Source organism: Strigops habroptila, chromosome 2 (assembly GCF_004027225.2).
Source record: "Strigops habroptila isolate Jane chromosome 2, bStrHab1.2.pri, whole genome shotgun sequence".
NCBI classification, from domain to species: Eukaryota; Metazoa; Chordata; class Aves; order Psittaciformes; family Psittacidae; genus Strigops; species Strigops habroptila.
The window spans coordinates 9,604,063-9,631,896 of NC_044278.2; the positions used below are offsets into that span (position 1 = coordinate 9,604,063).

The window sequence follows — 27,834 nt, forward strand, 5'->3', positions numbered from 1 at the left end:
GGACCGGGGCGGGGCGGTGGGGCGAGGGCTCTTTATGCGGCGGGAAGGCGACGGCTCTTGGAGCTGCGTGTGGCTGCGGCCACAGAGAGGAGTGAGCCGGGCAGGGGGAGAGGCGAAGAGAGGAGCCGAGGAGGAGGAGGAGGAGGAAGAAGAAGAAGGAGAAGAAAGCGAGCGGCGCCCGGGGTGCTGCTATTGTTCCGCACCTGCCGCCGGCCGGGACACGTGGCGCCGCCGCTGAGCCCCGCTCCTCGCCCGCAGTCGCTTGACCCGCACGCTGTCGCCTGGCACCATGGGCAAAGAGGTGAGCGGCGGGGCTGGAGCGGAGCGCATGGCCGGGAGTGGGAAATTTAAGGAGCCGGACCATGGCCGGTTCCCCTTCCCCTCCGGCTGCGGCGGGCGCGGCTCCGCTTTGTCTGTGCCGGCGAAAGGGGGGGTGAGGGGGAAGCCACGTCGTGGCCGGGGCGGGCCGGTAAATGGTGACGGCCGTTAGAGGGCGGCGCCGGTGCCGCTGCCCCCGAGCAACGTGCCCCGGCGGCCGCCCGCCTGCCCGCCGCCTCCGGGAGAGGAAGTAACGGGCGGGGCGGGAGGCGCGCACGGCGGGCCCGGCCGCGGACATGGCCGCGGAGGGGGCCCGGTGCCGGTGAGCCCGGGCGGGAGGTGTATGTGTATTGGGGGGGGTGCCGCTTCGAACCCGCCGCCTTCCCCATCGCTGAGTCTTCCCGCAAAGGGGCCTCTCGCCTCCCGGGCGTGTGGGGCCCGCAGCCCCCGGGGCTGGTGTTATCTGATGCCCTTTTGGAGCTGAGCTGCCGAGCATGGCTGCTCCCGTGTCTCCCGAAGAGTACTTTAGACTTGTTGAGACGCAAGGGCCCGGGAAGGGAAGGAAAGTTGTCAGGATTATTAGGGTTAATTTTCTTGTTGGTAGCAGTGAGGGGGTGATGGTGGTAGGAGGGTGGTGATCGGCCCTGACTTTTATCATGTCTTTGCTGTTAATGGGGGTGATAAAAGCCTCACAGAAGGCCATGCAGCGGTTTCTGCCCTGTAACAGCGTTGTTTCCACCTCCTAGCCCGCAAGGAGGAGTTCTTAATTCAGATCATGCCTTTTAACTAAAGAAAAGTGAATGTGAAGCCTGTTGAACGCAGGAGTGAAGACTTTTTGAAGTTGGATGTTGTGATCACGTGCCCGTGTGTGGAGCAGAAACACCTGTTGGGTTGCTCCAGTTTTATTTTGTGTTCAGAAAGTAAAGACCAGCTTCTGGATTTTATTGTTTGGATGTTCCCCCCCCCCCCTTCAAATACTTCACTGTGTGTCTCATAGTTGGAGGTGTGTAGGCTTTTGTTTACTTTTGGTTTAGACTCATTCTTGGAAAATTCCCAAATTTCTCCACTCCTGCAGGAGAGGGTGAAGTGCGCAGGGCCTGGAGATGCAGAGGTGGCAGCCTTGCCCCTGCCTGCAGGTGTTCTGTGCTTCCCAAGTACTGTTCAAACATTGACTTGATTTTGCATTGTCCTCATCGGTGTGGTACAACAGGCGGCAATGTTGACATAACTGCCAGAATAGTAGGGGAGCTGCAAGAACATGCTTGAAGGGACAGTTACGTGGAAAAGGGGGTTGAGAGGAGGGAGTGGGGTGGTTTTTCAGGATGTGTTTGTGTGTATTTTTTTTTCCTTGGTGAAGTTCTTTTGGTGCTTGGCAGCACAGTGTGATGTAGTTTAGTCTGGTGGGCAACAGGCAGTGTACACAGTAAGAGGTCATCTAAAAGATAAATACTGAGGGAGGATTTGGTGGTGTAGCAGTCTTCTGGATGCTTTAAATTGTCAAAGAAGCCTTGGAGTTATGTGTGTATGTATAAGTGCAGTGCAGAAGGTTTTGGGGGCTTGCGCTGCATTGGCTGGACTAATAGGTACAAATGCCTTCTGACCCAGAAGGCTTTTAGCTGTCTCCCATTTCAGATGTCATAGGTTGCATGGATAGTAAAGCAGCATTGGCCTGAAACTGAAGTGCTGACATGAGGGATAATTCAACAGTGTACAGCTGCCACAGGCTTTCTCATACCAAGTCATAAGGTTTAGCAGTGAGAATGCATGTAGGTAGTTGGGGACCCCGTGTAAAGTGGGGATGCGAGAGAGCAAGACTGTGTAAAAGGCAGTGTGTAGATGCAACACTGAACAGCATGTGCCTGAAAAGGAAACCTCCCTCCCATGGGAGCATGGGCTGGAAGAGAAAGTAGGAGTGTAGAGTGTGAGAGAACAAGTTCCTTGTCTCTGTGCCTGTGAGGAGAAGCCAAGCGGGGTGTCTGTTTTACTTTAAATGGTAACGGGACAAGGGGAGGGCTGTGAGCTGCCCAGCTATGTTGTTCAGTCCAGAAAGCAGATTATCCAAGGGGGTGTGTGTAGTGGAGGAGAGCAGACGGGATTTCATTTCTGTTCAGGGCTGCCTGGAAGCTGTCTGCAAACAGCAGCGTGTTTCACTCCCATCTCCCTGGCTGCACAGGCATAGCACACAGTTAGCGGGTGCTTTGAGTTGCCTCTGGATTTCAGTGCTAACGCCTGAACCCCAGTTAAGGTTTTTTCCTGTCAGAAACTAGGAAGGATTATTGCATAATGGACTAAATGTTATGAATCAAAGCAATGCTTATCTGGTGCAATTAAGAAATCTGAATAAATTACTCTTCCCCCATCTTTCTCATTCCAACTTTGTATCACTATGGCTAGAGGATATGCCTTTTGCTAAAGAAAACCCTGGGCCTAGTCAGCCCATGTTTTTGGAAAGTATGGTGTAACAGGATGAAGGGTTTCTAGCAAGTGGTCTGTCCCTGTGGATTGTCCCACAACCCGGTGGGATCCTGACCTGCTGAAATGTGCAGAAGGTTGTGCTTTACCCAGGCCTTGGCAAGGGGAAGCTGAAGTCACCAGCTCCTCTAAGGGAGAACCGTGTCCAGTCCACTCATCTTCATGTGTTTGACAACTACTAGAGAGGTCTGGTTTCATGGAAAGATATACTAATGTTCCAGGCAAAGAAGTATGGGAGATGACACTCTGTAGCTGGCCCAGCATTGAAAACCCAGGAAGGGCTACTCAGCTGTGCAGTGGTGGCATTTGGAAAGCCAGCTCTGCACTTGGGTCTTCAGGCAGCTCCATGAGAATAGAGATGTTTGTCCTAATATCCAGAGAAGACTTAAGGTGTGTGGGTGCTCCTGTTTTTACCCTGATGATGAAAATGCTTGTGAGATTTAGATCCCTTGTGTTGGGAGGTAAACTTGTCCTTCCATAATTTGGGAAGCAGCACTCTGCGCGCGGTGAACAATTACTACCTGTTGAGTAAAACCTGCTTTGTGTTGGCCTAGATGCTGTTCAAATGATGCAGTTGATCAGACTTTTGATTAAAGGTAGGAGATTGAATGCAGCTCTTGGGAGGGAGTAAGAAGGGTCCAGAGAAGGTATTCACATCCCTTGCTAGGATTATACAGGGTCACGCAGTGGTATTTCCAGTCCAATAGGCATAGTCTGTATCATGACTCATCTGGATAATATATTTACTCAAGACTGTCTCATGAGGCAACAGGACAGTAACTTTTCTGTTTTCTCTACACAGTTGATTATGATGACATAAGTACTAGAACAGACCAGGCCTCCAGAGACAGTGTAATTTGTTTTGGCTCTTGCTTGACGTTTCTTCTTGGATTAGGTGATGTTAGAATAATGTACTTCTGAGGCTGATATGCACCCCTCCCTGGCGCAAATGGTTTCCTGGTCAGTCGTGCCTTGTGTTGAGAACATCAGCCACCAATGGCTCAATTAGTCCAGAGTGGAAAAGCATAAGCTGTATCTGACAGACAATAGGATTTTCTGGGAGCTGCATGAAACTTCTTACACTGGTATGTGCTTAAGCCAATTGGGGGGAGGGGGGGAACTGCAAAGCTGTGTTGTTTTTTCTGTGGCACTTTTGATGAGTCAGAGTTCCTAGGCCAAGTCAAGTAACGGGGGTGACATTTCTGATGAGACAGACCTTCCTTTGTGTTCAAGCCATGTGATTATTTCTCGGCAACATGTGCATCTGGAGTACCGTAGGCCTTCTTCTCATTGTATGGCAGGAAAAGGAGGGAGAGAGCAGGGAAATCCTACAATGCTGAGGGGTGGGATGAACCCCTCCTCCCCTGGCAGCCCAGCCAGCACTAGCCTTTTGTTGAACAGTTTGGGCTCATCTTGCCAGAAGAGAGGCAAAGGCCCTGAAGGCACAGAAAAGGGGCAGGGCTTTCAGCTATGTGTCAAATTGAGGTCTGAATGATGTTTTTTTTTTCTTTACTGAAGTGGCCTAACTTTCATAGAATCATAGAATTCTTTAGGTTGGAAGTTCAGACTCTGCATGAAATGATTGTGTAGCAAGAGCTGAAACCAATGCTACTGACTTACCTTTTGTGTAAGGGTGAGATGCAGTTCTAAAGCAACAGAACAGAGGAACTCTGAGCTCCAGAAGATGGACTCCATTGAGGCTCGATTACTCAGGTGCTTAAAGAAACAAGTAATTCTCTCTGCTTTCTGTCCTGACTGCAGCTGATCACTGGGGGTTTTGCTAGGGCTTTTTTGAGCAAAACATGCTTAAACAAGAGCAGTGAACCTTTTTGTGCTTGCCCACTTGTAGGTTGTCTCTGCAGCTGGAAGAGCTAAATGCCTGCTGCCCTGTAAGCTGAGTAAGTTTCAAAGAATCAGGAGGTTTTTAGGTCACCTGCAAGGGCTTGCCAAGCTTTTCTTGGGGGGAAAGGGGTGAAGCTGAAGGTGGACTGTTACTCAAGGCCCCAGCTCCTTCACCTTCATTAGAAATCATTTATTGCCTCGTGCAGTAATCAAGAAGCATGTGTTATGTGCAGGACTGTGTTTGGACTTGTCTGCTAGAGCTCTGGCAGAAATTGAAGTTGTTTCCTTTGGAGACTGAAGGAGAGAAATTGTCTCATGGTGACTTTTTGTGAATTGCCCCATGGCAAATTCTTGTGATGCTGGCATGCAAGAATCCTGCTGATTTAAGTTCTCTGGCTTTCACTTTTTTTAAAGAAGTGAAATGGGAGTTTAGGTGCAGGGAAGAGAATGTCAGGAATGCTGACAGCCTGTAGTTCTGTGTCCTTTTCCTGGATGAGAGGAGGCAAACGGCTCAGCTCCATTTGCTCAGAACTGTTTCCATTGCACAGCTCTATAGCTGTATGCAAGGCTATGGGGGATGCAAAGCTTGCTTTTACCAAAGTCAAGAGAGAGCTTCTGTGCATGTGAAATGTATGACTATGGCTGCAGTGGTGTGCACAGAACTTTCTCAGAACAATGAAAAATCCTTGTCTAGATGTAACTGACAGCTGCTTTTAGAAAAGTCATGGGGTTTTCTTTTCTGTTTTTTCCCCGTAGTGTCACTTTTGGTTTTGGTTTCTACTTCTCTTGGAGTAAATAATAAAAATTTCCCATGTTTGCTGCTCAACAGGACAGTTCTTACATCCTAACGACAGTTTCTGTGTCCAGATCGCCCTCAGGAATCCAGTTTGTGATTCGAGGTGCTCATGCAGAGATCAAGCAAGGCGATGCCTTTGAAACCTTTCCTTAATCGTGTTAACAGTTTGACTGTGGTGCCACTAGCTGCTGTTTGATCTCAAAAGACTTCTCGGGGAGCTCATTGGGTGAAAATCTCATCACATAAAACTTGACAGGGATGTGGTAGGTCCCACGCAGAATGGAAGGAAGGGAAAAGCTGCTATTGGAGGCTTGCAAGAGTCTGAAAATGTATGGAGTACTCAGTGAAGGAACTGCACTGTGAGGCTGTGGTGGTGCCTGGTTTTGGTACCTTCCAGGGTTTTCAAATGTCTTGCAGTTTAGGGTTATTTCTGCCTGCAATTCTTCTGTACTTTTTCATCCTTTAGGTGATGTTTATATGTGCTACGTCACAATTTGTCCTTAGGTGCTTGTTTACCCCATCGTTACAAGATCTAACTCTGCATGATTTCATGCAGAATTAACCACAACGGAAGTGAATGGAAATCCATCTGAATAAAGAAGCTTTAAGCAAATCATCTGCTCTGTGAAGTGTAAGCAGGACTGAGCACAGACTGGATTTGCAGAAGTGTACTATGGCTTTGTATACCATTCTCACTGGTCAAACTGCCATAAATTGAAAGCAGATTTCTCTTGTGTAACCAGCCAGCTAGAGTGCCAAACTGAGAAAGAAAGTGTTGGAACTGATCCTCCAGATCCGAGCTGTCAGAGATACCACCTCTTATTTATCTTCAGTTGATAGGCTGCTCCCTGCCAGAGGATGTGGAAGATTCAGGCGGGGAGGAAGAGTTAAAGCCTTGAAGGGAGCACACATATGCACCTGAGACTTGGTTTCTTCTGCTCTTTCAGCTTGAGCTGGGGCTCATGCATCAAGACTGGCTGAATAGCATGTAGCTTCCTTTCCTCCTAGCTATACTTGCACAATGTCTGGCTTTAATCTGTGTCAGGGATGCTGTTGAGCACACTTGTCTGCTCACTAGCTGGTTTTTTTTCTTTACTGAAGTGGCCTAACTTTCATAGAATCATAGAATTCTTTAGGTTGGAAAAGACCTTTAAGATCATAGAGTCCAACCGTTACCCAGCACTGCCCACTCCACCACTAAACCATGTCACTAAGGGCCACATCTACTTTTCTCTTAAATACCTCCAGGGATGGTGACTCCACCACTGCCCTGGGACTTGGCAACTTCTTTGGCTAAGAAGTTTTTCCCAGTCTCTATCTAAACCTCCCCTGGCATAATTTGAGGCCATTTCCTCTTGTCTTTGTCGTGGTTTGAGCCCAGCCGGTAACTCAGAACCACACAGCCGCTCGCTCACTCCCCCCCCCCCCCTTCTTCCTCCCCCCGCTCCCGGAGGGATGGGGAGGAGAATGGGAAGAATGTAACTCCCACAGGTTGAGATAAGAGCAGTCCCGCAACTAAGGTATAACACAAAACCACTACTGCTACCACCAATGATAATAGCGATTAGTGAAATAACAAGGGGAGAGGATACAATTGCTCACCACCCGCCGACCGATACCCAGCCCGACCCGAGCAGTGATCTGGGCCTTCCGGGTAACTCCCCCCGGTTTATATACTGGGCATGACGTGCTGTGGTATGGAATACCCCTTTGGCTAGTTTGGGTCAGGTGTCCTGTCTCTGCTTCCTCCCGGCTTCCCCTCCTCCCTGGCAAAGCATGAGACTGAGAAAGTCCTTGGTTGGAATAAACATTACTTAGCAACTACTAAAAACATCGGTGTTATCAGCGTTGTTCCCAGGCTGAAAGTTAAAAAACACAGCACTGCACCAGCTACTAAGCAGGAGAAAAATGACTGCTATAGCTGAACCCAGGACAGTCTTATCGCTTGTTACTTGAGAGCAGAGACCAGCCACCTCCTGGCTCCATTCTCCTTTCAGGTAATTGTATAGAGTGATAAGGTCCCCCCGAGCCTTCTCTTCTCCAGACTAAACCCCCCCGGTCCCTCAGCCGTTCCTCATCACACTTGTGCTCCAGGTCCTGTACCAGCTCCGTTGCCCTTCTCTGGCCTTGCTCCAGCCCCTCAATGTCTCTCTTGTAGTGAGGGGCTCAGAACTGACAGAGGATTCATGCACACCAGTGCTCAGTGTACACTCAATCCCCTCATCTGGATCATCAATAATACTGAGCCCTGGGGAACACGACTTGTGACCAGCCACCAACGGCGTTTAACTCCATTCACCGCCACTATTTGGGCTCAGCTGTTTGGGCTCAGTTTTTTATCCAGTGGAGAGTATGAGCACGTGTTTCTCCGGGAGAATGCTGTGGGAAACAGTGTCAAAGGCTTACGTAAAGTCCAGCTATAGACAACTTTAATATTCCATAATAGTTTTGTCTGCCTGTCAGTGTTGTGTGTATGGTTAGTGGTACTGCTGTAGAGGCTGTTTCTAATGGTACTGTGTCTTCTCTTGCAGGCTGGAAGAGATAAGTATGAGCCCACTGCTACATCAGAGCATGGCGCGAAGAAAAAGGGGAAGAAGGAGAGGGACATGGAGGAGCTTAAAAAGGAAGTCTCAATGGTAAGAGTGTAGGGCATGGAAAGAGCAGCTTTAAGGATGTTCACTTCCCCCAAAGCCCTGTGCCTAATGTGACTGGTGTGCCGATAGCATGGTGTGACTGAAGGCACTGATCTCCCTTCTTGTCCCCTCTGTATCCAAGCCAGTCATGCTGCAAGTGTTTTGGCATCAAGATAGCCATGCAGTAGGCCCTGAAACATCACTTCTCAAAAGGCACTTGACGCAGAACCCAAGTCTCTGCTTGCCTTGTTACCCGTAGCGCTGTCTGGATAGAAGTGATGCAGGCTTTATTGTGCTGTCATGTGAGTAAGACTGCTGTTTTCATTCCAGCTGAGGAGTGGAGTCTGTACAGCTCCATTTACTGCTGGCCTCTGCTCAGACTGACCTCAGTATTATTCCTTCTAATCATGTTTGAGGCTGTTGGGAGTGTCTCCCATCCCCTTCTCTGAATGTTGGATGATGCTGTACATCGGTCTGTTAGCATCATCCAGCTTAGATCTGCTCTCCTTGAAGATGATGCAGGTTTTGTTTCTGTCCTGTGGTTTTGAGTCTGGGCTTTCACATTTTTGGATCCTCTCTTAGGGAGAGAGGAATCTAAAGCTTGCTCAGAGATGAGATTGTGCCCAATAGCAATGCTAACTTGAAACTCCCTCCAGTAGAACCTCTTCAGTGAGGCACTGCTCTGCACCAACATGATCCAACTGAAAAATAGCCTGGCTGTGAAGAGGAACCTCTCTGGGGGAAGAAACACTGCTTAAGGTGGCAGCATTACTTAAAAATGTGTGAAACTACAGGGTTAATATTCTGTACACCCTGACCTTCCCTCCCAACTCCTTTCCGTCCTGCCCCCAATAAAGAACCCAACCCAAAAACCCAACCAACCAAAAAGAAAAACCAAACCAAAGAAAAACCAACAAAACCCACTGAGGCTTCACACAATCTTCTAGGGGTATAAAGGCAGCACTGAGATATAGTCAGTTTGTTTAAAAAGCTGTCATGCCATTCCTAAATAGTCACAAGAATGCTAAAGATGAGTTGCAGAATGAGATGGAGATTCTCTTCACAGAGAAAATGTGCTAGAGTCTTGCTTTCCCGCCAGACCGATACAGATGGAAAAGCTGGGGTGGAGGGTGGAATTGCTGAGCTCTTGCTTATCAGCCTGCAGGGACTGTGATCTCTTCTACCCCACCAACCCCAACCATTCCTTGTCTTTTAGGATGACCACAAGCTGAGCCTTGATGAACTTCATCGTAAATATGGAACAGACTTGAGTCGGGTAGGTGGACTTTGTTTTCCCTTTCTCCTTGCCCTGATATGGAAAGGAACGGTCTTGGCTCAGAGCACTTCACAAAAGGGAGATCTGGGTGGTCTGTGGGTATTTTTTGTTTAATCTCCCCTCCTCCAGTTAAGTTTCTCAGGCTTTGGGAGAACTGTTGAGCTCACTAATAATTCTCTTCATCCTCCCGCTGAAGAGCCTGGCTGCAATAATTTACTGACTTTGTTATCTGAATTGTTCCAAGGTCAAGTTGTTTCTTGGATTTATGATTTGTTTTTTTTTTTTTTTTTTTCCTGAGGAGTTTGTAATAAAGGCAAATGTTTTGTTGTGTTGCAGACGTAGGCTAGTGAGCTAGCACATGCCTACAGACTTAATGGTGGCTAGTAGCAGTTAAAATATTACCCTTTTGTAGTAAAAGATGGGCAAATGTCCTAACTAACCTCAAAGTCCAGTACAGAAGCACTGCAGTGGCTTTGCACCTTGGCTGTTGTTTGCTTTGCTTAATGCATTTTTTTTGCATGATCGTGTATAGCAACAAGTCTGCTCTTACTCTGTAACATCAGACTTGCATATTTCTATCAGAGACCTTGGCTTCTGAAAGCTGAATTTCCTGGAAAGCCAATCCAAAGTGTCATCATCTTTATGGCCCCCAGCTTTCACTTGTTCCATAATTTCATAGAACGGGCTGTTCCTCAGCTCTCAGAGTCTGCTGCTGTAGCCTTCTTGTCCTGCCCTTCTCCAGTGTTTGTAGTCTTATGGCTGCTAAAGCAGAATTCAATGTCCTGTAGCTCCTCTTCTGGAATTTGGCTTTCACATCCTGCACTTGTGTTGCAGAGCCCTCCATTGTGGAGATATCTGTTACCTCTTAGCATCTCTTTGTTGCTGTGGTAGAACAGGAGCAAACTCAGAGCTACTTCCCCAGTCAGTCTTGCCATGATGCTTATAAAAGGAACCTCTCTTCTAGGGTTTGACTCCTGCACGTGCAGCTGAGATTTTGGCTCGTGATGGCCCAAATGCCCTCACACCCCCACCCACCACTCCTGAATGGGTAAAGTTCTGTCGACAGCTCTTTGGAGGATTCTCGCTCCTGTTGTGGATTGGTGCTGTTCTCTGTTTTCTGGCTTATGGCATACGAAGCATGATGGAGGAAGAGTCCAACAATGATAATGTAAGTAAAAATGTCTGGTTTACCTCAAAGAAAAGCTCAACAGCCTCTTTGGCACAAAGCAGATTAACTTCCTTTAAGTATTCAGTCCAGAAGCTTTTCCCATAAGCAGGGGAAATGCAGTGTGTGAGCTTAACATGCCTTGGAGTGCTTCCACATAATGAAGTGAACAGCCAACTTCCTCTGTGTTGTGTTAACAACACTAGCTTGTGGACAGCCTTTGTGTACAAAATGTACAGAGGCTGCAAGTACCTCCATGCTTTATAATGGGGCACTCAAATACCAAGCAATTTACCTGGACCAACTGCCTTTCAGGCAGATCATTCTCTGACTCACTTTCTCTGCTCCTTGTAGCTGTACCTGGGTGTTGTGTTGGCAGCTGTGGTTATCATTACTGGCTGTTTCTCTTATTACCAAGAAGCAAAAAGTTCCAAGATTATGGACTCCTTCAAGAACATGGTGCCTCAGGTATGGAATACCTCGTTTCCTTGAGATCTGCCAAGCTGTAGCGTGCTCAAGGTTATTAACTCTTTTAAACATTTACTTCAATTGTAAAAGGCCTGACTGTTAGTGTGGGCTACTAGCTCTTAATTTTGAGGGGTCTGTGAGACTCCTTCCTCTTTATGCTCCAAGTAACTATAAAATGCCAGGGTACTCCTGAGTTCCACCAGCTTATTAACATTCATAGGACACTTCTTTATAGTCTGGGGAGTTTAGTAACTGGTGTGGTAAGTACTAAAACTCAGGTTCCTTCGCAAACAGTCTGTATCATACCTAACTATCTTACTGTCACCTTGGCAACAAGGAACTTTAATATCAAGAAAACAAAAACAGCTGTTTTCCTTAAATAACATACATATCGGAGATAAATGTCTTGGTACAAGTAGAAACCTCGTAGATCCGTAGTACAACTATTTTAAGAAACTCAGATCTTTTGAGCCCCTTCTTAAGAGTTGCTTTTGACATAGATTGTTTCTTTACTGTCTTTCAGCAAGCTCTTGTAGTCAGAAATGGTGAGAAGATGAGCATAAATGCTGAAGGCGTTGTAGTGGGAGATCTAGTGGAGATAAAAGGAGGAGACAGAATCCCAGCCGACCTTCGGATCATATCTGCACATGGTTGCAAGGTACAGCAGTGACAGGCTCTGTGAAAGCTTCATTGTGAAGGGTGATGAATTAGTCTGGTTTCAAAGAATGTCTCCTGTGCTGTCAGTGAGAATGTCTCCTATGCTGTCAGTGGGTGATGGAGTGGAAGAGAAGGTGGGGGAGTGCCTGGTGTTTTACCTGCTTGCATTGCTGAAGACACCAGCCTGCTTGTGTATGACAAAGTGCTCTCTTCCATGTAGGTGGACAACTCCTCACTCACTGGTGAATCAGAACCTCAGACCAGGTCTCCAGACTTTTCTAATGAAAACCCACTGGAGACCAGGAATATTGCCTTCTTTTCCACCAACTGTGTGGAAGGTATGTGACTGTCCTACTTCCTTAAAGTATTGAAAATGCTAGTGATTGAACTGCAAAGATAAGCAATGCAAATGCTCCGAGTTCAGTTGGTAGAGTATTCCTACCATGCAAGAGCAGGCTGGAAGTTCTCAGCAAAGGCTTTGCCCATTCCAACTGCAATAATGTGCAATGGACCAAAAAGACTCCACAGCACTGTCGTACTTTCCTGTTCAGAGAAACATAGACACAGCTATGTAGTGTGTTTTTGAGCATGACTGCCTTATTACAGCAGCATTAAAGTGCAATAATGGTATCTTATGATAAAGATAACATAATGCAAAGCAAAATGGTTAAGTAGAGCTGTAAGGAATACTACAGCTGCTGCAGAAAGCAGGAAATTCAAACATCTCTGGCAGAACTTTCTGTTGCAGCTCTGAGTATGGTGGTAGGCACTCTTTGTGCTGAAGCCCAGGGCATCTTTTCCACACGCACAGGGTGTCAAGCTGTGACTGTTCAGTCATGGTGTAGAGTTCTGTCAGGAAAGGACTCCTATTGTCTCTCCTGACAGATTCTCACCACCAAACTGTTCTCTGCTCTTTCCCACCTGTTGTGGTTTAAACCCCTCCTTTTCCCCACCCCTGCTGCCAGAGGGATGGGGAGGAGAAGCAAAAGAATGTAAACCCCATGGGTTGAGATAAGAACAGTCCAGTAACTAAAGTATAATACAAAACTACTACTAATGCTACTACTAATAATAAGGGAAATAACAAGGGAGAGAACATAAAACTAAAAAGGGAAGGGGGAAAAAAACCCCAAGAAACACAAGTGATGCCCAGTACAATTACTCAGCACCCGCCAACCGATACCCAGCCCAACCTGAGCAGCGATCTGGGCCTTCTGGGTGACTCCCCCCAGTTTCTATACTGGGCATAACATGCTGTGTATGGAATATGCCTTTGGCCAGCTTGGGTCAGGTGTCCCGTCTCTGCTTCCTCCTGGCTTCTTGTGCCCCTCCTCACTGGCAGAGCATGAGACTGAAAAGTCCTTGATAGGGGTAAGTGCTACTGAGCAACAACTAAAACTTCAGTGTGTTATCAGCGTTGTTCTCAGGCTAAAGCCAAAACACAGCACTGCACCAGCTACAGGAAGGAGAAAAATAACTGCTACAGCTGAGCATAGGACACTAACCCTCAAAGGAAAAAAAAACCAACCCAGCCAAACGAAAGGATATTCTTAATCTTTCTCAAGAGCCTCGAGGAGAGAAAACAGGCCCTCTCCTAAAGGAGGAAAGAGGATATTGTCTGCTTGAAGATGGCTTCTAATTCCCTGCAATTGGCACTTGATTCCCTGGGGTGGAAGGGAGAGGGCATACAGCTTGACCAGTCACATGAGAATCCTGTGCAGCAGGCATTTCCATTTATTGCTTGTTCTGGTAGAGATTAAGAAAGTCTGCAGTGAGAGACTTTGGCCACTGTAATGCCTACCTGCAGAATCTTGGGCAAAGCTTGCTAAACTCTAGGACAGGCTGAACAAACTCAGTTTAGTGTGTTTTGGAAAGGGTTTTTGTTTTCTAACACCTCTCTTTTTTGTAGGCACTGCCCGTGGCATTGTCATTAGCACTGGGGATCGCACTGTGATGGGCCGTATTGCCAGTCTGGCTTCTGGACTGGAAGGGGGCAAAACTCCAATTGCCATGGAGATTGAGCACTTTATCCACCTCATCACTGGAGTGGCTGTGGTTTTGGGTGTCTCCTTTTTCATTCTTTCACTCATCCTTGAGTACACGTGGCTGGAGGCTGTGATCTTCCTCATTGGGATCATTGTTGCCAATGTCCCTGAGGGGCTGCTTGCAACAGTCACGGTGAGTGAAGTTGGGAAGAAAAGCTTGAATGAGTTACATATATGGTTCATGAGGAGGTGGAGTGCTTCACGCTCAGTGTGCATTCAGAGGTAAACACTAAACTGGTAGAAGGTACTTTGTGTTGAGTGTGTAGTGTTAGGCTTTCTGAACTCGGTGTATTCAGACTAGCTGCCCAAATCAATGTCAAGTTCTGGAGCTCTTTATCTAATAAAGATGGGTCCCTAAGCTAGACCTGCGCAGAGGTTTGGCTTTGTAGAACTGAAATGAGCAAAACTGGGAGTTCTGGACTTGTGTTTTCTGTGGCAAGAGGGGCTTTCCTGTTGCAACTGTTTCTACACCCACATACACACCAGCCCCTCCAACCCTGAAGGGCTAGCAGAGCATCCTGCAAGCTTTGCTCTAGCCCCAGCTTTTGATCTGGGACCTGGCAGAGGTTCTTGTAAATTTGGTTTCCCAAAGACAGAGTGGGAGTATCTAGGTGTGCTCAGCTGTGGTGGTGGTTTACAGGGCTAGAGGCTTCCATGCAGCCTTAGGAAGCAGAGCAGCAACTGAAGCAGGGAATGAACGGTTGGGAGCTGGAACCAGATAAGAGCCTCTGGCAAGAAAGGGTAGCTGGGACTGCTTGTTTGCTACACCAGTAAGTTGCAGCCCTATCACTAAAGCTATTTTGGGCCTTCTCATGTGGCCTCCGTCCACCTATTTTGAGAGTTCCTATGATTAGAGAACTGCAACTTTAACTAAAATGTTACTCCAGGGCATGTTATTTCCTTCCGAATGCCCTGAAAAGTGGGAAACTGAAGCCTTGTGAGTCCTTTTTTCTGGAGGCTTTATGAGGAAAATGTCATTTAAGCCTAGCAGCTGGGCTTGAATGCTGCTGTTTATTTTGCACTGGCAGGGTGAACATGGAGTTAGGGAATTGCTGCAGGCACATAAGCAGTTTGTCATTCCATGCCCACAGTGAATTGGGTAGCACAATCACATGTAACCTGTCTTCTTCCTTGTCTCCAGGTATGTCTGACACTAACAGCCAAGCGTATGGCTCGTAAGAACTGCTTGGTGAAGAACCTGGAGGCTGTGGAAACCCTGGGCTCCACATCCACTATCTGCTCTGACAAAACGGGCACCCTGACACAGAACCGCATGACTGTTGCACACATGTGGTTTGACAATCAGATTCATGAGGCTGATACTACTGAGAACCAGAGTGGTAAGAACATCTCTTTGTGCTTGAGGCATTTTCCTGGGGCTTCCTGTACACCCATACTTCTAAGACCCCGTGTTTTTAGCAAGTGAAGTTCACACTGCAAGGACTTGCAAATGTGTGATCTACAGTGAGCATTAAAAGACTTAAGAGGACACATAGAAAGCTTTGCAGTGTTCCATGGTTCTGTTTAATCCCTGAACTCCGTATAGGCTGCTTTTGCTCAGAATTACTCCACTGGAATTTGAGTCTCTTGAATGTTCAGTCCTTTGTTTGTCCTGTGTGTAGAAATATTTGCTGTTCTGTACTTCAGAGTAGCTGATTATTTTTGCCAAAATATATCTGATGGAGTTGCCCCACCTTAAGTCTGCTGCAAGTGTGGACAGCAAAGGTGTTGACCCTGGTAATAAATGACTTGACCTGGACATAGATGGAAAATTTCCCATGTTGAACTAGACGGCTACTCTTGAACAGGGGTTTTCTTTCCCAAAACATCCTGATTGTGTTTGCAGAGCGGTAGCAATGAATGTAAGACTTCAGCAGGAAGTTTCTTCTAGATGTTGATAAGAATCTGAAATCTCAGTGTGCTGTGCAACTGAGAGAGGTATTTACCTCTCCAGAACTGATAAATACAACCAAATTCAGGAGTTTCCTAGCTGTCATCTACCTTGTGAAGTGCTGTGCTTGCAACGTGTTATTAGCATAAACATTTTTCACTGGTGCTACTGCACCCTGCCCCCAACCACTCCAAAAGTGGGCTGAACCACTTAAAAAAAAACCTGCTTTACTGGTCTTTAACAGTAGTACATCAATAGTGTTATTTGGAAACGCTTGCTTTTGGCCAGGCAACAGCTGGCTTGGCTGCAGTAGAAATAAACCTAGAAGATTTGACTTCATGGGAAGTGCATTAGCTTATCAGCTAACTTGCTGTTCAATTCATCTCCCTTGAAGCCAACTTAAGGGTCAGTGTGAGAGAAGCAGTATCTTTCTTTAAGGATTGTTCCTTTGAGAGCTGTTTCATTCAATTTCTGGGTGATGGATAAAGTGAGGCAACATGGAGATGGAACTCAGCATCCCTTAGTCAAGCCTCTCTGAAAGAATGTTATCTGTCCAAAATTCCTTGGCTTTGTCAGCATGGCTGTTGCTGGATACTTCTGTTAGTGGAATCTTGAAAGCAGAGGTGTTCTCTTGCACTGTTGCCATTCCACCCTCTGGTCTTAATCAACTACTCATCAAGTACCTAGGAAGGGAGGAGGATTGAAAGAGATGTAGTGTGGTAACAGGCTCTAAGTGTTTCTGATCTCTGAGGTAAAGGCTTCTTGCTCTTAAAACTGGGATTTCAGGCTTATTTTTTTGAGGAGTGGGCTTTTTGATGTTCTTCTTCTGCTTTTAGGTGCTTCCTTTGACAAGAGCTCAGCTACTTGGAGTGCTTTGTCCAGAGTTGCAGGTCTCTGCAACCGTGCTGTGTTTCAGGCCAACCAGGAAAATATACCAATTCTTAAGGTGAGTTCCTACAAGAAACATAAGTCCTGTTCCCCACCACTGCCCTCCCATAATGGTAGTGAGATTACATCCTGTGGGTTGATAGGAACCTGCACGTAGAGGTATCTGCCACTCTTAATCTTTACTGCAGTTTAGCACTCTTATAGGAGGTGGGACTGGGAAGACACATTTCCCACAGCAGACTCCGGACATCCACTAACAGTCTGTGTGGAGGTCAGATGCTTCAGACAGGGCTAGGAAAGACCAGAAAGCTTTCCTAGGCATTTCCCAATGTCTGGCTGTTCCAGAAGTCTGTATCTCTGGCATTTGTACACTGAAAAGCTACAAACACCCAGTTCTGGGAGCTCAGAGTCATAGACACCAGAGCTGGGGGAGCAGCAGTCATGAGAGCCTGTTTGTCTTAAGCCAGTCTGTTCTCAGTGGCAAGTCTTGGCTTTTTTAAGCTTTGCTGGTTCAGCACTGGTGCAAATGCCAGCAGAACATCAATTCAGATTCCTGCTTCTGAACTGTGACCCAGCCAGGGCTGAAATTAACTGTACAGTGCTTATCTGTCAAATATTAGTCATGTTGCTTAGTGAACTTCCCAGGGGTGTTCTCATGCTGTGATAATAGAAATGATTGAACAAACTATTTTTCCCTAGCCCTCCTCTGACTGTAACTTCAGGTCATGTTCTTTAGACCTAAGATGAAGAGCTGGAGTTCTTCCCATCTAAGGAAGACGTGGGAGGGGGGAGTTCTGAAAAGTCTGTAGATCCTAAAAAGCAGTAGAAAAATGGGAAGAAAGGGGAGGAGGGAGGGGAAACAAAAACCTACAAAAACAAAACCCAATGAGAAAACACTCAAAAAAAAAAAAACCCCCAAAAATTCTCTTGGGTAGAGGGACCAGAAGGGCAAGAAATACTTAGTTTAAAATGCAGCAAAGGCAGCTCGAGCAGGACGTTGAGCACACACAGATCTCCAGGGCTGAGAACCCCCATCTATAATCTCTATCAGTGCTAACCTAATGGGACAAGACATGGGGACAGATTAAATCTTCCGTGCCAGAGGCTCAATAAGCTGATCTTGTATTAGGGTGGGAGAACACATGCAAGTGTTTGTGTGCATGTCATGAGTCTTCATCTCACATTTGCTGTTTTTCATGGCAAGGAACGTACAGCAGTTGTTAAAGTTTACCCTCCAGCCTCTCTTTCCCTAACTGCACCTGCTTATCTTGACTTTCTCTGCCCTTCTAAAGGGCTGCTTGCCTTTGGCACCAGAAGACTGCTGCTCTCTCAGAGTGGGAGGCCTGGCATTCTGAAATGCAGTATTTGTCACTAGATAATAGAATCATTTATTCACTCTCATATTGTGTTATGTAGAAGCTGAGATGAATACACCTGAAATGAATGCATGTTTCTTTAAAAAGATCTAATCATCTGTGGTGAGTCTGCTGGGATGCACACGTTGATAGTTGTCTCTTTCCCCAGAGAGCAGTGGCAGGAGATGCCTCTGAGTCTGCGCTTCTGAAATGCATTGAGTTGTGCTGTGGTTCTGTCAAGGAGATGAGAGAAAGGTATCCCAAAGTGGTGGAAATACCATTTAACTCTACCAACAAGTACCAGGTAAGCATGTGCCCTCTTAAGGGAGAGCTGCTATGCGAAGCACTGGTGTAAATTTGATTGCAGTGTGCCTCAAAACTTGTTTTGGCACTAAAATCTTGTCTAGCCATTACATGCTTGTAGACCTTGTAGACTGTAAAGTTAAGAGCTTCTGGAGCTGCCTTGACTCCAAGGTGTCAGTTGCTGAGGAAGGACCAGACATGCTTCCAACCTGTGCAGCAGTAGCGCACAGGGAATGGAAGAACTCAAATCTGAAAGTAGGAATGAACTGCTTGGAAATGACCTGAAAAGGCAGAGCTTGGATACAAAAAAGGTCATTGCAACATCTGTGCTTATATGTTAATGTTAAAGAATACATAGCAATTTTCCTTAGCTTGTGAACCTCTATAAGGTGCAGGTAAATGGAAACTAGAGCAGAATATCACAGCCTTTCCTGAGCTGCTGTAATCAGCAACACATTGAATGATAAAGATTATTTGTGACCTTCACAGTACATGTCTATAACGCCAGTTTCCTTTCTTCCACCCTAGTTGTCTATCCACAAAAATGCAAACTCATCAGAATCCCGTTACTTGCTGGTGATGAAGGGAGCTCCAGAGAGGATCTTGGATCGCTGCAGCACCATTCTTATTCATGGCAAAGAGCAACCACTGGATGAGGAAATGAAAGATGCTTTTCAGAATGCTTACCTTGAGTTGGGAGGCCTTGGGGAGAGAGTATTAGGTAAGGAAATGCAACCTTAAATTGGGAAAGATCTGTCCCTCGTGCTCCTGTGCAAAGTCTCCATGGATTAAGTGGAGGGTTTTACTCTGTTCCTGCAGTGTAACCATAGTGTTGAGTCAAGGTCGTTTCAATGCATATAGGAACAGTTCTGCTTTGGCCTTTAATGTAGAAGGCAGCCTGCAGGGTCTTGTCTTGCCCAGGAGCTGGGTCCCCTAGATCAAAATGAAGCAAAGCATTTGGGACCTTCAGTCTCCATGGAGCCACATGGTATTAGATTTGCTCCACTGCATGTGAACCAAGCTATGCCTGGGCACCTAGCAACACCTATTAGTTATCAGAACATGAGTGTGACTCCTGCCTCAGTAGCCCTGTTGTTACTGTGCATCCGTTTGCAGAAGCAATAAGCATTTGCTCTCTTTGCCTCCTGATGGGTAGGAACAGAGTAAACATGGATTTCATGTGTTACAGGATTCTGTCACTTGGCTCTGCCTGACGATCAGTTCCCTGAAGGCTTCCAGTTTGACACAGAGGAATTGAATTTTCCTGTAGACAAACTCTGCTTTGTAGGACTGATGTCTATGATTGACCCTCCTCGTGCTGCTGTGCCAGATGCTGTTGGCAAATGCAGAAGTGCTGGGATCAAGGTAGTTTATTCCTGGGTTGAAAATCACTTTGCTCTATGTCTGTGGATATAAATGGCTTTCCTTACTCTCTGTGTTGCTGCAATGTGAGTGAGTGAAGTATTGGTCAGGATTTAACTAGTACTAATTGAGGTTTCATTTCTGAGTTAAATACAAATGATTGTATGTTAATGGATTGAAAATAGAGTTGGACTCCAAACTGGCAGGTGCTGATGGTGTCCCAAAGCAAGCATGTGATTTGGCTCGGGTATGTTCTGCATGTCCCACAGTACTGACTGAGATGAGAGAGCGAAGCACAGGCTGGAGATAGAACTGAATCTGACTTGGGGATTAACAATTTTCTCCATCTTCCATCCACCTCAATCCCTTGCATACTGGTAACAGATCACTGCCTGTACCTCAGGCTTGCCCTGTGCCAGGGCTCGCTAGTAGAACAAAAGCCACGTGGCCTTTCTGGTCTCAAGGGACGTGCCTTTGAGCAGCATTGCTCTGCAGTACAGGCACGGCTTTCACAGCAGTCTGTTTGCATTTCAGGTTATCATGGTTACTGGAGACCATCCGATCACAGCCAAAGCCATTGCCAAGGGTGTTGGCATCATCTCTGAGGGCAATGAAACAGTAGAAGATATTGCTGCTCGACTCAACATTCCTGTCAGCCAGGTCAACCCCAGGTACTGACTGGTGGGGAAGGCCAGAGCTGTTCAGAGAATTAAGCATTTGCCTCTCTGCTTGCCTTGGATAATCTCAGCATCTCTCCCTAGAGATTGTGGCTCTTCAGTGTGTATCATGGGTTATGTGAAGAATGCACAAGGCTGTCCTGAATGTGCATGTCTCTTGTAAATGGGAAGTAGTTAGAAATAAGCACTATACAGAAAACTGGCAGTTTCTTCCACGCTTTCCCTGCCCCATAGCTGCCTGTCCTAATGGTCTGTCCCCACACTGGGGGAAGGAGACAGCTGGCTGGGTGAAGTCTTTTCCCCCTGAGCTGAGCATTTGCCCTGCCTGGTTCATGTCGCTGCACAAGCACCATGTACTGGCCTAATGTAGCAGACAGGAGAAAGTATCCAAAGTGGTATAGAGGAGGGAGTTGGATGTTTTAGGACTGTTTTGAGCAATGGTGCTGCAGGGCCTGAAACTGTGTAGTCCTGTGGTTCCAGAGATTCCAGATCTTTAAATAGAGGCTAGGTTTAGTTTTGCCGTCAAACATGTACTTAGTCAAGCTTATTTGGTGAGATAACTTACAGGTAATGGGAAAACTCTGGTAAAAAGAAAATGAGTTGTTTTAGTCACAATCCAGACTGAATGAGCTACTGAAAGTAAACTGTTTTAACTGTTTTACGTTGTTCAGAGATAAGAGCTGCAATGCCTCTTGAACTTGATCACTTGAAGCACAGTTCTGTCCCTCTTGCTCTCAAAGTCTCTTCCGGGTCTGATTGCAGTTGGTCAGAGGGAGCAGCACTTGGACTGGGTAGAGGAATTGACACTAGTCAGTAGCTACAAGCAGAATTAATGTGAAAATAGAATCCTTCCTCGTAGGGGTTAATGTTTGCCTTCCTAGCCTGCTGCAGAACTGAGGCATCCTCAGAAAATGTGCTTTGGCATAAGCAGGCTGTTTGCAGAATGGCTGGGCTGTCTGCATTGCTTAGCTTGACCCAGCCTCTGTTTGGGCTGGAGGGTAGCCATGTAGTTTATGAACTGTGAATAGACACCCTGTAGAATGAAATTGCTTGGGGAAGACAAGTATTATGGCTGAATTCTACTCTCTTTTTAAGGGTAACTTCACAACCTAGCAATGCAGGCCGGGGGTCACTGGGCTGTGTGACTGAGCACGTCAGCAGCTGGCTGTAAGGGTGGGGAAGGAATTTCCCAGCCTCATGATGTCATGAGCTCTGTGGAGAGTCTCCTAGACCTATAAGGGATGGTATGTCGGGTTAGAGAGGTAGTATTTCACTGTAGCGTGCAGGGTACCAAACCAGTCTAAATATAACACTGTGTGCGTTCGTTGAAGAGTGTGAAATTGAACTAACACAGTGTGAGCTCTCTGAAGAGCCACACGTAGATCATCAGTCTTTTGCAAGAAGGATGGCCTGCAGAAGACCACAGCATCTCTTGTGATGTTGGAAGCTGACAGCCTGAGCCAAGGGCTCTTTTCTTGCAGAGAGGCCAAGAGCTGTGGAAACAACTAGTCTGTGCCTTGATTCGTTTTAAAAAGCCATAGAGAGAATTAGTCTGCTCATGGGGCTCTTTGTCTGTTGCTTGGCACTGTCTTTTTCTTTGTGTTCCCCATGTACCTTTTAAACTCAGATCATCAAACTTATGCGCAGAGGCTGCCTGGATTAGTATTTAGCACAGCAGGAGCCGGTCTTTTCCTAGAGCACTGAAGAGCTGTAGTAGGCAAATACAATTAATGAGAAACAGTTTAACTTGTGAAGTAAAACATTGTATTGTCTCTTGATTGTAGGGATGCCAAAGCTTGTGTTGTTCATGGCACAGATTTGAAGGACATGACTAGTGAGCAACTGGACGACATCCTGACTCATCATACAGAAATTGTCTTTGCCAGGACATCTCCTCAGCAGAAGCTTATCATTGTGGAAGGCTGTCAGCGCCAGGTAAAGAGAGGGAGTCCAAGGATATAGAGAAATCCCCAGATGTATATATAAACTACTAACCAGTGCTGCCTTCTGAGGTGGCAGGGCTTAGTCCTCTGAGTGCCATCAGGTAAAGGGCCAGACTTAGATCTCAGTCTGTCAGCGGCCACCAGCTGCTGACATCAGGCTGCTCTACAATACATAAGGGTCTTGCAGAAAAGTATCTTCATTTTGTACTGAGGCTTTCTTCTGATCCTAGAATGTTTAACACTTAATTCCTAAATGCTCTGGAGGTGCTTGGGAGAGGAGGATTCAACATGTTTATATATTGTCCAGCATCTCCTTTATCAGAGAACCATGCTGCTCGCCAAGCCTGATCAGAATGGGGAAAAGGGGTGAGGGAGGACAAGGAGAAATTGAGGTCTCCTTCTAACAAAGTGAAGGAGTTTTTTGTGCTTCGTCACCTGAAAGATAGGAGAAAGCTTTTCTGCCTGAAACATGTTACATGATGATTTCATTTCAGTCTTTCTATCCTTCTCTTTGTCATTAGGGTGCCATTGTAGCAGTCACAGGTGATGGTGTGAATGATTCCCCAGCTCTGAAGAAGGCTGACATTGGTGTTGCTATGGGTATTTCTGGCTCAGATGTCTCCAAGCAGGCTGCTGACATGATTCTGCTGGATGATAACTTTGCCTCCATTGTCACTGGGGTTGAAGAAGGTGAGTTTATAACTTGTGTGCAGTGGTGGCAAAGTGGCATAATTCAGCAGTGTTAGTTACTGATTCCCTCTGAAACAGGTTTCTGGAAGGCTTTCCTTTATTTGAGCTTATCTCCACAACAAGTGTTTTCAAGGAGGGCTTTCCTCCTCCCTTCAAAAGTCTTCTCCCTTTCCATGGGACCAGCACAAGCCTTTGGGATGGGTAACAGGAGGAAGCAGCTGAGAAACAAAGCTACTTTGTCCTTTTGCCTAGCACGTGACCCTGCAGTCATCTTTGCCAGCTGAATCTGACACATTTCCCTGCCTGATGGAGCAATAGCTCTCAAACAGGAGCAGAACAGAGGGTGCCTCCAGGGGCTCTTGATGTTCCTCAGAACCCAGGGCTGTATGCAGTGAACCCTGACTTCTGTGCCCAGAGATGTTACTCTGTATAGGTGATGCTGTGCATGAAGCACAAAGTCTCACTTTTACATGCAAGGAAACCCTTCAGGTTGCTGCACTAGCATTTTGCTTTTCAGTGTTATCACTGAAGCTGCCCATGTGCTACTTGGCTGCCTTCTGCTGATAAGCAAGAGTTACATTAGTTGTTCTCTCTTCCTTGCCCCAGGGCGTCTGATCTTTGATAACCTGAAGAAGTCTATTGCTTACACCCTGACCAGTAACATTCCTGAAATCACACCGTTCCTGATCTTCATCATTGCAAACATACCCCTTCCACTGGGAACAGTCACCATCCTCTGCATTGACTTGGGCACTGACATGGTGAATGTTGTCTTTTTGTCTCAAGAAGAAATGTGGGTGGTGTTGGGGTACCCTAAAGAAAGAACAGGTGGAAGGAAAATGCTTAAATAGAGTTTCCTGTAGTGTTCTGATTTAAAAGAAGTACCATTTGATACTCCCTGTCATGTGGCTCTCTGAGTCTGAGGGTCCTTCAGTTCCATGTAAGGGCAAACTGGGAATGGGGTGGGGGGTGAGGTCCTTCCTGGATACTACAGCTATGGCTTTTGGACGATGCTGTTTCTCAGGCTGAACATGTGGGGCAGGGAAGGCTATATGCAGTGGGAGAACTGAAACTGTTCTAACAGCAGTCCTACCACCTCTGAAGGTCCCTGCTATTTCCCTGGCATATGAGCAAGCAGAGAGTGACATCATGAAGAGGCAGCCCAGAAATCCCAAAACAGACAAGCTGGTGAATGAGCGGCTGATCAGCATGGCCTATGGGCAGATAGGTAAGCTGGTCTGTTTTCTCTGGTGCTGATTTGAACTCGGTGGTAGCAGGGGTTATACACCACCCTTAGTCAGTGACTGTTCTGCTTATTTTGGTAGGGCTGAGGTTTGGGATGTGTGAACCAGCACCTCAGAACTTGCTGTGATTCTGTCCCCATGCCGCACAGTGGTGGCTTGCGCAGCTTGAGCCGCTGAATCGCTTTCACAGTAATGTTGTTTAATTGCATAGTGCTGTAAAGAAACTGGCTGACAACCAGCTCTCCTCTGGTTCAGACTTGTTCAGCAGGAACATAGATCCCATTGTTAGTTTAATTAGAAGTAGAGGATTCTCTCCAGCATATCCCTAAACACACAGTATTAGGAGCCGTGATTAAAGGCAGCTACAGAGACGTGCCCAGTTCGCAGGACAGGAGCTCATGCTTAATTGCAGCAGACCTTGGGAACCTTCTTGTATTTTGCAAGGATTGGGGGTGGGCAAGGCTTAGTGAGAATACAAAGAGTGTTTTATCTTGTGTCCTTGAGTACTGTGCCATCACAGCACAGGGCAGAACAGAAGTAACTCTCTACAAAGCTGGGAGGAGAAGCTGCTCAGCAAGAGGGATGCTGCTGAGTTTGATGTTAGCAGGAATTATTTCTATAGCTGTTACCTGGGAGGCCGAGCCCCACAAGGAGCAATTTTTTAGGTGTTTGGGGTCTCATGCAGACTGCTTTCCATTATAATTGCACTGCACAGTAGCTTCATCAGTTTTATTATCCTTTCTTACCCGTTCAGGTATGATCCAGGCCCTTGGGGGTTTCTTCACCTATTTTGTAATCATGGCAGAGAATGGGTTCTGGCCTTCTGGCTTGCTAGGGATCAGAGTTCAGTGGGATGACCGATGGATTAACGACGTGGAAGACAGCTACGGGCAGCAATGGGTAAGTTTTGAGGCACAGCTTAGAGCCTGCCATCCAGAACACTAGTGCCTGCTAAACTTGGTGTGAGTACCAGAGAGCAAAGGCAGCATGTTGGAACCAGTGCTCTCTGCTTTGCTTCCTAGACCTACGAACAGAGGAAGATAGTGGAGTTTACTTGCCATACAGCCTTCTTTGTCAGCATTGTGGTTGTGCAGTGGGCAGACTTGATTATTTGTAAGACCCGAAGAAACTCCGTCTTCCAGCAGGGAATGAAGTAAGTCAGGCTGTCCAAGGAGGATGTATTCTCTAGCACACAGCATTCTAGTTCTTCATCTCGGCAGTGTCTGGGCATCTTGGCATAAGTCTTCAACAGTCTGGTGCCTTGGTAGTGGGTAAAAGAGGGAGGGGGTGCTCTCCTTCTATGCCATACCTGCAGTGGTTGTCAGGCTGAGACAAAGTGAGCTGACTTCTGCTGACATTGTTTGTGGGAGCTAGCCCACCTCAAAGGACAGTGTCATGCTTCATTACACAGCCTTGCGCTGCAGCTGGGCAGCTGATGGATCAAGAGATCTGGTGGCATGAACCTCAGCCTCTGTCTGAATTTGTGATGAAAGCTATTCCTGGTTAATTGCTGACTTAGTTGTGAACTGGAATATCTCTGGAGACATAAAAGACCTTTGTGACAACTGTGCCATCAGCTTTGATGGCCTGGTAGTCCCCACCTGATGGACTTCTGGTCTAGACCTGAATATCTGTTTCTATTCACTACCATGTGGCAACTAGATGTTTTTTAGGGTATCAGCTGGAAAAGTACTTTGTCTCTGACTGCTTTCCTGTTTCTCCTAGGAACAAGATCTTAATATTTGGTCTCTTTGAGGAGACTGCTCTGGCTGCCTTCCTCTCCTACTGCCCTGGCATGGATGTTGCTCTAAGGATGTACCCTCTCAAGTAAGTTGCATCATGCTTTTTGTGCAGCAGGCTGTACCACAGAACAGCAGCGCTTGGGTGGGGAGATGGATAAAAGTGGTTATGAGCTTGTGGAGCATGAAACCTAGTTTTAACCCAGAAGAGCTCAGGCTGCAGGGTACAAGTGAGCCTTTGCTGTAGTGTGGCACACCAGGGCTTTGATTTTCTTTACTGCTTATGGAATGTTTATGGGGAGCCTGCAGTTCAGTGCCCCACTTAAAGCAGCACAACCTCAAGTTGTACCAGTGTACTCTAGTGCAGCTGCTGTTATACTTATCTGGAGTATTTTTATGGGTAGGGGGCTGCATCTCCAAAGACAGCCAGTTGAATTGCTCTAAAACATAGGCCAGGTGACTCTTCTTTACTAACTGATGGGGATGGTGTCTCGTGCATTTTTCTGCCTTTCACAGAACTAGCACTAGTAGTGGAGTCTTTGGAAAGATGCTGCACAGTGCAGATGACCAGCTTTCCTAACAGTGGGGAGGGTGCCAACGTCTTAAGCATTACTCAACAGCATTGCAACATTTCATGACGGGGTTTAGTCTCAAACTTTGAATAGCCCTCTGGCTTCTGTTCAAATTTTCATGGCAGAAAGATCCTGGTACACCTTGTGCCCCATTCGGAAGTGTCATCTAGAGTTTGGTGCTGAAGTGCAAGCATTTCCTACTGAGAAAGCTGGCCTCTGCCCAATGCCTGCAGCAGCTAGACGTTAGCATGTGTAAATCATAAGGGAAATGAATGCAGTTCAAGTGAGCAAGGCTGTGGGCACAAAGGTTATGTGTACTTGGAGGAAGTGCTGCTAGATTAATAGGTGGGGAGGTGCTGGTACAGAGAAGCACAAAGGTGCTGTGACGCACCTCGTGTTCGAATTAATAGCCAAATAGTGGATTAACCTATTGCAGCAGAAAACTTGGTGGTAATTCTTGGCTTGGAGGGTTCTCGGCTGAACCACAGCTTTGTGGTTGCTGGTGCACTGGCAGGCTGGGACATGCCAGCCTTCCTGCACTCCTCTGTGCCATGAAGTCAGAGCTCTGCTAAGCACAGAGCATCTTTGCTGCCTGTGTTCTTACTGTCTTCTCTCCCAAATAGGCCGACCTGGTGGTTCTGTGCTTTCCCGTACTCCCTCCTCATATTCCTGTATGATGAAATCAGAAAGCTCATTATCAGACGCAACCCTGGTGGTAAGAACATGCCGCTAATCTGTGTGTTTCCTTCCCTGCCTCCTCAGGCTGCTGAGCTCTGTAGAAGCTCTGAAAATGCTCAGGGACCCCCAGTGAAGACACTGTGCAGTGCTGTGTTTTCCTTCCTCAGTGCTAATAGTGCAGTTAGTTCAAATTAAGGACTTCTTGTCCCTCTCCCTGCATTCTTGTGCGGTATATGAAAGTAACAATACACTGACATAGGTGGAAAAGACTGATAATGCATCAAATTCTAGAAAGCTGGAACAGGGCCTGAAAGCTGCAGCATACCAGCAATTTGGTGACTTTGCCATTGTGATGGGTCACTTACTAGTTCAGGTGCTACTAGTTAGTGCAAGTTTGCAGAGCCTAAAAGGAGCTCACATGAACCTCCTAACTACTCTGCTGTAAGACTAACTCTGCTTTCTCCCTTCTTTTCCCTTAGGTTGGGTGGAAAGAGAGACCTACTACTAAAAAGCGCCTGTAAACCATTCCACGCACAGCCTATGCCACCTCTCCACCACCTCCCCTGTGTGTGTACTTCATCTTTGCAAGCGCAGAACTGTACCTGGGCAGGAGCGAGCTGAAACTAAAGGAAACATGAAGAAACATGGACTGGAGGAGAAAGCAAAGGGGAAGGTTGGGGTGAGGGGAGTGTCTGACCATCAGTCCATGGGCATGAGAGTTTGAGTAGTTTTATGTGCCTTTTTGTTTTTGTAAAAGGAAACCGAAGATTTTGTATGAGAATTTTTACTAATAAAGATGGATTATAAGAGGATGCCCCCA

General features: G+C 46.7%; 1 protein-coding gene across 1 annotated transcript; it reads left to right on the forward strand.

Moving 5' to 3' along the window:
• On the forward strand, positions 1–27,834 carry ATP1A1 (ATPase Na+/K+ transporting subunit alpha 1). The gene is made up of 23 exons (XM_030471468.1): positions 1–301; positions 7,960–8,064; positions 9,278–9,337; positions 10,302–10,505; positions 10,857–10,970; positions 11,494–11,628; positions 11,848–11,965; positions 13,537–13,805; positions 14,814–15,012; positions 16,400–16,509; positions 17,976–18,110; positions 18,638–18,830; positions 19,299–19,474; positions 20,006–20,142; positions 21,933–22,083; positions 22,613–22,781; positions 23,388–23,542; positions 23,886–24,009; positions 24,780–24,925; positions 25,048–25,178; positions 25,751–25,852; positions 26,960–27,051; positions 27,494–27,834. Exons 1-23 carry the CDS (start codon positions 290–292, stop codon positions 27,520–27,522), a joined length of 3,066 nt encoding a protein of 1,021 aa, XP_030327328.1. The 5' UTR covers positions 1–289; the 3' UTR covers positions 27,523–27,834.